The sequence below is a fragment of the Ascidiella aspersa genome, chromosome 3, assembly GCF_963924565.1.
Source record: "Ascidiella aspersa chromosome 3, kaAscAspe10.2, whole genome shotgun sequence".
NCBI classification, from domain to species: domain Eukaryota; kingdom Metazoa; phylum Chordata; class Ascidiacea; order Phlebobranchia; family Ascidiidae; genus Ascidiella; species Ascidiella aspersa.
In genome coordinates, this window is record NC_139449.1 from 8684853 (window position 1) to 8695985 (window position 11133).

Below are 11133 nucleotides of genomic sequence, written 5' to 3' on the forward strand. Positions count from 1 at the left end.
CCGGCGACGTGAAGCGACTAGAGTTTCTTTCCTATATTCCCTATTATCTCTATCTGGAAGAGATGGGTTAAAGCAATAGACCTTAATGTTTCCTGGTGAAAATACCATAACGGTAGACCAAGTTTTTCTTGTCATTTGTAGCTTATTGATTACAGATAGAACTAAAGCTGACACGCGATTTAGTTTCGTCCTGAAAACACCAGTGCTAGAATGCCTTAATGGTGCATTTCAGTGTTCCTGCTGGCTACTAGTAGGCTTGGTTGTTTACTGACGTCATTTTATGCTAAACAAATTTGGACAAAATTAATTTAAACCACTAACCTAAATTTAATAAATGCGTCTTCAATTTAAAAGATATGTGCCATGAATATCTTCGTTTTTCAAAACAGGAAATATACCGTAAAATTGAATCACGGAATTGAGTTGTAAACGCCTGTGTTGCATTATCCATTTCGTTTGTTTATTTATTAGTTTCTTCTTTTTTAACCGTTCTTTTGTTTGCTTCAAAGTTTTTTTAATTTTAGTCTTTCACTTTCCGTATATTGTTTGATTTTTGCTTCCATATTTTGGATAAAACCTGAAAAACTACAATCTTTTAACTTTGACTGGCATTATTATTTTATACTTCAAAGGAATTTTTTAATAATTGGCACCATGGTCACTTTACTTAATAAAATTACTTCCTTCTAAAGTTGTCAGAACGTTTTGTAATCACGTATCAAGACAAACAAACATAAGCTTGAATTTATGCTTTCTGATTATTCCTCATTTAGAACAGTCACCAAATATTTACATTCATTGTATATTTTTAAACAACATCAACTGTACAACAGAAGGACATTTTAACAAGATGACGCAATCAAAAAATGGAATCTGAAAGCACAAAGAGCAAACGCGGAAACAGGATTTTTGTTTGGGGGGCATGAAAAGTTTTTTCAAAAATGACGTCACAAAGTTACGTCAAAGCATAACTTTAATAATAAGTAATTTTAACAATACTATACAGTTATTTATCTTAAGTCAAAGAGGTCTTAATTTCAATTAAAACGCTACTTTACAAAAATGTTATCGATCGTCACAAGTGAAGGCCCGTTTACACTACAGCTGCACACAGCTAAGCAAAGCGTAATTTGCATTTAAATCCCATTGTGGCCGGCGATTCACGCTTTGCTAAACTCAAGCACAGTGCAGCTATAGAAAAACGTTACGTTTTGAAGCGAATTTTACGCCCAGAGCAGCTTAGTGCAGCTGCAGTGAAAAGAAATTCACGCACAATGCAGTTGTAGTGTAAACGGGCCTTCAGAAAAACTTTTATATTGTTTAAAATGCCAAAACGCAAACTTATTAGAGATGTCTTTGGGCTAAAATGATTTTATCAAATGTGTTAAGACATACCAGAAACAAAATATATATATATATTACGTAGTTAAAATATAAGCTACAGTTAGGGGGGCGTAGATGTGGGTAAGTGTCCCCCTGAATCCGTAACGTAGCTCGTAAGGAATTGCCAAAGAAACTGAGAAACAGATTTAGACTTCTATGTTTAACAGTAGTTCAAAGTTACAAATGCAGGTGCAATAAGTGAATAAGTGAAACATTGACATGAAAAAAGTAACATCAGTTTAGACTTGCCAGTTCGGATATATACAAGAAAATACGCTGCGAATACTTACTACACAAGTTGCTATATTGACATTTCTACTAATTAATTCAAGTTTATGTACATTAACCGATGTGATTTGTGTTTAGTGAACGGCATTCTAAAGGAAGTTACCAAATTGCCCGGTCGCTTACACATGCGAACTAGTGCACATGCAGCGCAATGGGTCATCATTAAATCCGAGCAAACGTTTGATTCGCAGGCGGAAGTTCCTGCATACCACATACTCCTCCATGTAGTGATGTGAACCACTTTTAAGGTGCATTTCTACCACAACACCTGGCACTGATGTGATCACATTCCACGATGGTTGATCACCCTGTATGGCTAATACAGAATAAAAACAATATCACCAAGGTAAAGTACATGACAGCAAGGAGGAAAACATGCCTTGATATGAGGAACTGAAACAAAAGTGACACAAACTGAATTGACTAATGTTTAAAATACATACAACCTGAACTTCACAGTGTGAAATAAAATCTGGTAAAAATTATTCTGTCTGTCACTCTATTCATTTCTCTTTTAATCATTCTAAAAAAAGAAACACGTTTGGCCATTTTAATGTCTTCAAACATATTAATCAACATAAAACTGAAATATTTTAACGATAGCCTATTCATATTACATTGCAACAGTGTGCTATGGCACTAAAATGGTTTTAAACCATAGGAGATGCAACCTTTTAAACAAACGACCAAATATGTTGATCCGGACCAACCCAAGGTGTTTATAAAATAAGACTTCACGCGGCTTAAATTTGTTTGATGTTGAACTATTTTTAGAATATTTTATTGAGACATTCAGATGAACACAAGAAATTGCTTTGGAAAGAATGGTAAAATGCTGTAGTTTAGCTTAAACTCATTTATTCTTTTACAGAATCTTACCTCGTGTTGCCTGAAGCGAGCTGTCGCCTGCATAAAATGCACAATGGTTTGTCCACGTTTACATAGTGGTATTTCACGTTTAGATTGCGTTATTACAAACATTAAAACCTACTTATTTTTGCCGACGATGCCTTGCTAAACTCTGAAACTCCGCAAGTCCAGTCCGCCCCAGTAGGTTTCTCTGTTGGTCTCGTTGACCTAGTTGAAACTGTATCTGAGCAGCAAAAGCAAATGTACTTTTCGATCGGCCCCACCTCAAAGCAATTTTCATTGGCGTACATCGTATTGTTTCGTTGGGCTACCATTTTAGCCATGTGGTCGTTTTTGAAATGGACGTTTTCTGTGATCTGCAAACCATAAAAAAACTAAGGATACTCATGGCCTGTGTTGTGCAATTTCTTGTCAGCGTAAGATATGATGCGAGCACGACAAAAATAAAACATTTTTTAGCTAATTTTAATTACCTTCGCAAAACTTTTCTTTATGTATCTGGTTCCACCGATGGGAAAAATTGCGGTTCGATCTCGAATCCTCTCAAATCCACGTTCTTTAGAAAGAGCCTCGTACGCGTCATACACCGCCCTTGACCCATCGCTGTGAGCCAAAAATATCAGGCTGATGCTGGTGCATTGGCGGGTTCCATGTGCTCTGGCGAGTTCCATGATTTCCTTATGAAGGTCCATGTCTGTGACAGTCGGGGTTGAATTGTTTGGAAGGAACTGTAACCTGTTGGTTCTGAACTGCAGGCCGAAGGCGGTCTCGACCAACGTTTTCAAATCTTTTTTCGAACTAGTAGAGCAGCTGGTACCACCGAGACCGGCAACAAAGTATCCCTGAAAGTTCTCGCAAACCTTCGTACAACCTGCCATTCTACATACACGGTACGAAATGTAACTAAATAGCCTACAGTCCTAAGTAAAATAAAGCTAATTAACTTCAAAATATTCAAAAAGTTCGCCAAGGAGCTTATTCTAAATAAGAACCAAAACGATGGACAACGAGTTCAAATCTATTACCGTGTGAAAAATTCCACTTTGAGTGGCCTGTTGGGAAGGCCTCGGTCATTAACTTAGACCAGATGTTATAAGTTTGCGCTGCGCCGCCCTGGTTTGTCATTTGAAAATATTGCATAATTTTTTTTATAATGTTTAGAACAAAACAAATAAAAAATTGCTTTAGTGTAAAACTATATGGAAATTAGTGAAACTCTTATAGCTGCTGCGTCGTAATTCAAAAAACCTTCTATAAGTTCGTCGCAAGAATAAAGTTGCCAAGCCACTATAATTCAAAATGCAGAATACAGGAAGGTATTTTTAATTACGAGATCCTGGAGACCGCTCCCACAATAATACATACTTAAGGCTTCTTTGTCCCCCTAAAATAGAAGTTATGCAAGACCAATGGCTATTCCTTGCAGCTGCAGTTTTCTTGGTGAAAAAAATGCTGTGTGCCTAAGTTGCTTTAACCTTTTACGTTCCGAAACATTTGCGTCAGTGAATGTAAACCTGTTAACCGTACTAAATTGCCATTTTCTAACTGGCAGAAAGTAAAGTCAAAATTACAGCATTCATTATTTAATAACATGTCGTCAAAAGCGATACCTATTGCTGCTCTCCGATGAATCTTGTCGTTTAAAATATGGGTTTAATAAAGCATTGTATAAACCTACGTCAATAAATAAACATATCAAGCATACACCGAGCTCTTTCATTTTGAAGGAGACTGAGACCTTATGTCAGAAAAGGGGAACCTGCTTTTGTTGTAAAGCCAACGTTACGTTTCATTTTTCCTCATAGATTGAACACTTCTTTGTTTTGTTTGTTTCTATGGATTCATGCGTAATTCAATACTAATGAAAAACGAAGTAATACAACTAACCAATGTATAAAAAAGATCTTACATAAAAGCTTTGATACTGAAATAGAACTTTTGGGAGTCATATAAGTTATAAGCCTTATCAATAAGTACAAATAAAATTATAAAGAATACTATTGACTCATAACTACCCTATTTCAATACCTATTTCGACTCTATCAAACTTGTAGTTTTCTCAACCTAATCAACGAAATTAGGCAGCCTATACTTGATTCTGGGCAGCAAGGTTTAATCAAAAACATATAAACAACATTTGGAACTTTTATGGCAATTTAGGAGCTACTATATTTTAAACATGAAAGAGAGCAAATTTAAGGGATTTACAGCAAACCAAATGTCAAACTATTCTTTTATATACTCCTGATTTCATTGTTTATACTGACAGATAATGTAGGTCGCTCGACTCGGTGAAATTCTTGCACTATTATCTGTCCAGAAAACATTTTCAAACTATTTTTTTTTTTCAGTCAATTATTTAACGGCACATCTTGACAGGGGAAAAACGGAGTTACTTGGTAAATTTTCACAGCTGTTAAAGGTCCGTTGTTTCTCCTCTAAAAAATTGAACTCTGCAACTTAAGGTGTAAAAGTGTAATAATTTTGGTTTAAGCCATTTTCAGAGATAAAAGTTTTTCATAATATACCATAGACCAATTCATGATAGATACATGTAATAAACAGGTGTAAGTAACAAATTTTTAAACCTCACCCCTCTGGTACTTTTCGAGATGGTCAAAATGCACACCATAACTTTTTAACATTATTCCAACTATTGTTTTCGGGAACAAATTTTGCAATTTTATAACAAACTTTGTTTTTGCGAAACGGAATTGGAAACAATTATGGGAGCACAATGCAAATTCCCATAAGAGGCTCCCTGGCAAAATATACAACGACCGCACACCCAGTCTAGTTCGTTATTGGTCAGGTCCAATATTCAAACACATCGAAGAAATTGTTTTGTCAATCACAATCTCAACTTATGAAAATAATGAAGTGTAGAATATATTGTCACCAAAATATCATTGCTGGTTAGCCCACATGATCTTACCAACCTCTACATCTCAAACTATAGCTTTCGTATCTGACCACCAATGAAACTGTTTCACCGAATGAGATATCATACAGTACCTCAACAGCAAAGGCGTGGTCCTGGGGCCAGTCAAGCAAATCAAGTTCCCCATTTTACCGGAAATACAAAACAAGTGTTGAGTTTCTTCAGAAGTAATCAAGCATGGCACTCTGGGTTGCGAGAAAATACTTCGCTTTGTGGTTTTTCTTTTAAATTTCGATGCATTCAATCACCCAAGCCCTTAAGGTTTACTTTGATACGTAGGCTAATCCGTTATATTCAAGGTCTAGATTACGATTTCTCAACCGTGGCCCTTTTCCTCGATGTGAAGTTATTTTTTTTCGAAACCAGAAAAAAGTTAAAAAAACATAAATCATTTTGTTTTTAGTTTTTCCATATCTTGCTTTACATTTTATTGACAACCAAAAATTACACAAAAGCAACAACATACTTTTCTGTATTCATTCACTTCAAATGCAAAATAGAAGAAAAAAATTGCATTGCAAATTTTTTGTTTTTTTGTAGTGCATATTTCATGCAAATGTAACAACATTGGTTTGCAAGCTGCGCGTAATAATCGTTTGCTGTCAAAAAATCTATTGCAATGCTTTGGGTTCAAAAATATTCAAACAGCACTTTCGATGTTGATTTATGTAACTAAATTTTTAGCGTAACACTTGTATGGTAGATGCTGAGTAGACCAAATTGCAACACTAAAAAATAAAATTAAAAATCTAAAGTAAACTAAAGTAAAACGAAAGGAATCTACGACGTCCAAATCCGAAAATATTACCAAACAACTTAGAGAAGTCCGGCAGTCGACATTTTGATACGACACCGATATCCGATATCGGACTGTTGCCGATATCATTCTAGTATAGAACGAGCCGACATAATTGACATTTTTTTTTGAGTTTTTCTCGATTTGAACAAAAACAGAATAAGGCTATTTGCAAGAATTTGACAAGGTGTTTGTAATAACGCCGATCACGCCGATCGAAATCGGGCAAGTTATTCATTGTAACGGGTTGTTGCATTAAAGTTGAGCCAACTGGGCAACACTACGCGGATGCCAATGTATGTACAACATTATTTGTTTAAATATCAAACCTAATGATCCAGTGAACGAAGACCAAATGGAAAAAAGGAAAAAAAACAGCAGGGGATTGAAACAGTAAATTCGGTAACGTTGTTTAAAAATCCCAATACGCTGCGCTGTTTTTCGTCTATTTTAAACCCCGAAATTTACAACCAAGCAAGCTAAACATGTTTGGTTGCTTAAAATGTATGCTTGAATTGCTACACATAGCATCACATATATCAACTGCTAATCAGGTGTGACATGAGAGGAGAAACGGCGGATCGACTGATGACAGTTTTTCACAGCTTTTTTTTGTAGGTCTAAAGATGGATATAAAACATGGTTGACAAAACATGATTTCCAGCGTGAAGAAAAGGGTAGAAAAAAGGGTTTCGAAGTGGCATGACAAAAAAGCTGTAAAACGCTTTTCGAAAATGCACCACAAACTGGCTTATAGTTGGAAGAAGCGCGCAAAAGATACCGCATACAACGGCAACCGCTTTAGTGCGTAAGACTGTAAATTAAAATTGTTTTGGGATGGGTCAGTCAGTATAAAATTTTCGTTTCGAAACAAGACAAAAAATCTGTGTCAATACGTTTTTAATTCAGTGGCGGTTTTCGTCTGTTAAGAGCCCAGTAGTTGCTAGTTTGCGGCCTGTTGCTTTCAGCCTTATCCTTGTCCAGTTTTCAGTAGGGTCAGCGCTAGGTAAGGCACGACCTGTCCTCGTACGAGTTGCCGGCCGCTGGCGACTTGTCCTGGTCGAAACTGGCCAACTGGGTGTCCAGTACTGTCCTGGTCAGACTGGCCAGTACCAGCAGCGTGACGTGTAGTAGATTGAGCAGGTTAATTAGGGCAAAGGTCAGCAGGCTGTAGGCCGACATGGCCACCTGTAGCGTCACGTGACAAACGACTTTGAGACGCAACCACGTGATCCGGCTCGTGACGCGGCGGCACCTGGCGCTGACGTCATCGAGTTGGCCCTGCACGGTGGACAGCTCGCCTTCGATGCGTTCGAGCTGGGCCTTGAACACCTGTAACAGTAGGAAGCTTATAACTTATGCTTATTTGTACAGAAAAAGGAAATCAAAAGTGCAGAAAGGCAGCTTTGAGCGCAGAGAAAAGATAAACAAAATCACCGCATTTAACTGAATAAAAAAGCTCAAAAATGTCTTATTTTTATCCAAGAATATGCACTTTGGCTTCATCAACGCAAAAAAATACTTTCAAATGTTGTTAAAAAGGCCGGAAATTTTACTCTGTTAAGAGTCACCACCGTTTGCGAAAATAAAAAAAAAACAAGAAATACTTTTTCAAAAAAAATATTTTTTATACTTAATAATAATTCGAAAAACAAATTAAATTTCTATAGCTGCTTGGTTCACATCTGTTACTGCAGCGGTTGAACAATACTAGATCGCACTTAACATTAAAAGTTTTCAAATGCAATTTCCCCTTATACTTTTCTCGAACATATATAAACTGTTCTACTTAAATTAAATTACCAGAAAACAAGGTACAATATACTCTAACTTAATCATTCCTCAAACTTGTCGAGCGAAATCATTCCTCAAATTTGTCGAACTTATTAGGACAAAAATTCACAACATGGTATAAAATCCCTAAAACTTCATTGTCGATCTCCACCCATCGGTTTCACAAACTCCAGGTTTAAAATTATTGCTTTAAAGCAGGGGGTCCTCTGAATATTTAAACACTGAGGCACCATTGAAAATTCGCCTATGAAACTTTCTATGACCCCTTCCTTGGTGCCCAAAGTACGTGCTTATTTTTCTTAATGCTTAAACCAGTTCTGGCGCTGTGGTACGTACAGGTCATTTGAACGAAAAAGACTCCGTTAAACGGGATAAGCGAAGCGCGAAGAAAAATGCTTTTACGTGGCTCAAATAATACAAACAAATAGAGTTCCGAAAAGGGCCATGACCGCGTGCAATTTTATTCTTTAGAATCATGATGTAAAAAACAAAAGCTTATATTTATTTGCGAGACAGGTTTCTTCATAAAATTGTTCAATGGTCCCCAACCGCTGCTTTTGGGCGATAGCATGTAATTAACTTGCTACTCTATAGTCATATCATACTTCTCTGTGAGTGACCAGTCGATTCTTCTCTCTGGACAGCTCCACCTTTTTGCCGGCCAGTTGCGTCAGATCGTCCTTGGCGGTTTGCAATGCTTCTGATGACGTCATTGTGCCGGTTCAAGGGCGGGTCATGGCAACAAGTTGACCTTAAGCCTATAAATGCATGTATTGCCTATAACGCTGTAGGACTAAAAAGAGCGGTGTTAGTTTCGGCGATTAGACATTTTGAATCGCTCATTAAATTCCCAAGAATTCACCAAAGCCGCGGACATTAATAGTTCTTTTTTCCAAAAATACATATTCTATTTTTGTCTAAAAACATTGCCCAAGCGCGTGTTTGACTAAAGCAGTGCTTCTCAACTTATGGGTCGCTGACTGAATAATTCACCTGTTTATACTAATTGAGATTGTTTCTGAGCAAGATTTCTCAATTAGAAAAGTAAGGAAGCAATACAAATAATGTATAGTTAATAAAATTCGAAATTCTTTTTGCTAATGCCTAGTTTTTTGCTTACAAGAAGCTAGTTTTTATTTCGCTTACAAGAAAAAACAAATGGGTCGCCAAAGCTTAGTCGTCATACTTACACTTAATATTTGGGTCGTCGCGAAAAAAGGTTTAGAAACACTGGTCAGTGGTTTCCAACCAGAACGAAAATGTTACATGGGGTCCGCGTGCGGCACTGGAAACTGACTCGTTTTAGAACTATATTAGTTAGGGTCGATCTTGAAACAATTTATAAACGTTAGCTTTAAAATATTTTAGGGTATATAGTCCTTGACTAAAAAAAGAAAGCACTATACAAGACAACGTATACTCCTGGTAACATAAATTAAGTGTATTAGGCATCATACGCACAAAAACCTAAGTGAGTTACAAACAGTTGCCCCTTTAATTTCGTATCTACTAGCGTTAAAATTAACTACATGCAAAAAGGCTGATGTAACAGCAGTGTTGCCATATTAACTTACTTGTTTTCAATCGTACAAACAAAAGTTTCTCAACGAACAAGTTCAAATAAACCTGTGCTCACAACTTAACCCCTAATCGCCTAGGCGCGTTTAATTACCCGAGCTGTACTTCTTATGCATCATTTCTCTCTGGGTTTCTATGGACAAAGCGTGCGATTGCAATTGAACTCGGAGCGTATTAATGTTTTTCCACTTTCCGTTTATAATTTATACTGCCTATTACTGGCTCGTACACCTAGCGAGTACATCTGGGTCGAAACCCAAAGTTAGACTTTGCTCGAAACCTATTTACGAGCCCTTCCTCTTATTTGCGAGAGCGGGCCCACGCAATTACAACACACGTCAAGCTACACCGAACTTTGCTCGCACGAGCGGGGTCAGACAAACTCACACTTATTGACGCCCCGAGTGTTATTTGCTTGCAGCTTTAATCACCGGTGCTGGTTTAAATAGCGTTTTAAAACGGAGTGAGGCCCCTGTTTTTGCAGGATTTAAACCACTTGACCTGCTTGCTCGGCTAGTACGGATCATTCGTGATGAAAAGCTTGCAAATCTAGAAAATTTCTCCTATTGACCAACGGCAAAAGATACATGTTGACGTTGTTGTTTTTACCAAAATAAGATTTATAACTAGATTTATCGTTGGGAGGTTTGGTTAGTTAAAGTAAGATAATTAATATTTCATGATTATTTATTGCAAAAATAATAATAAAAAATTATCATGTTTTGTTTTTATATTAACAAAGTATAGCTCGGTATACCGTAATGTTAAAAATATATCTGTTTAATAAGTAAAGATGTTTTTACAGTTGGAGTTGGAATAGCAGGAAAGGGGTTGGTTGGTTGGCTAGCTTTTTCTTTTTTTTTAAATTTTCCCCAACTATACATACAGAGTATTACATAAGAGGGTCAACTGTTCTCGAGTTGACCAAATGCAGTTTGAACCTTGCACTGAGTAAATTGCAACAACGCTTGAAAGTACAAATCTCACGCGCGGTGAGTCATAACAGTTGCAGTCGAAAATGGTTTGCTGTTAAGCAACAACTCAAACAACAAACGCTTCCCTGGGTTAAAGCTAATTCCTGTATCGACAGAAAACAAGTTACATTGTCATCTTCTTGAACTGCTGACATTTCTGCAAACAATCGAAATTTCTACAAAAAATTTGGACGTATTCCGAGTAATGGATTGCTAAAAATACACTATCCGTTTTTAAATCTCATTTTCACTTTTATCTACTACCGTACCATTAAAGAAGTGTAATCCCTTTCTTTGCTTTTTAGTGAAACGGAAAACTATCGCAAAACATATAACAAAAACAACGCTCCCTACTGCCTTTGCGCTCTTTAATTAATCAAATTTGGAACAATTAAATAAGTATTCAAACCAACCGATTGCTTTGTTGTTATATAATATCACGGTGGTCAAGAGCAAAATTATTCGCATTTATATCTTGCAGTCCTAAACGCACATTTGATCGTTAATTT

General features: G+C 36.7%; 2 protein-coding genes across 2 annotated transcripts; both read right to left on the reverse strand.

Moving 5' to 3' along the window:
• Positions 1 to 811: 811 nt before the first annotated feature.
• Positions 812 to 3453, reverse strand: LOC146159051 (uncharacterized). The gene is made up of 4 exons (XM_083385462.1): positions 3015 to 3453; positions 2663 to 2897; positions 2551 to 2577; positions 812 to 1987 (listed from the first exon to the last, which is right to left on the reverse strand). Exons 1-4 carry the CDS (start codon positions 3417 to 3419, stop codon positions 1791 to 1793), a joined length of 864 nt encoding a protein of 287 aa, XP_083241588.1. The 5' UTR covers positions 3420 to 3453; the 3' UTR covers positions 812 to 1790.
• A 2451-nt stretch (positions 3454 to 5904) lies between these two features.
• On the reverse strand, positions 5905 to 9076 carry LOC146159052 (uncharacterized). The gene is made up of 2 exons (XM_083385417.1): positions 8678 to 9076; positions 5905 to 7610 (listed from the first exon to the last, which is right to left on the reverse strand). Exons 1-2 carry the CDS (start codon positions 8783 to 8785, stop codon positions 7281 to 7283), a joined length of 438 nt encoding a protein of 145 aa, XP_083241543.1. The 5' UTR covers positions 8786 to 9076; the 3' UTR covers positions 5905 to 7280.
• Between the last annotated feature and the right edge of the window lie 2057 nt (positions 9077 to 11133).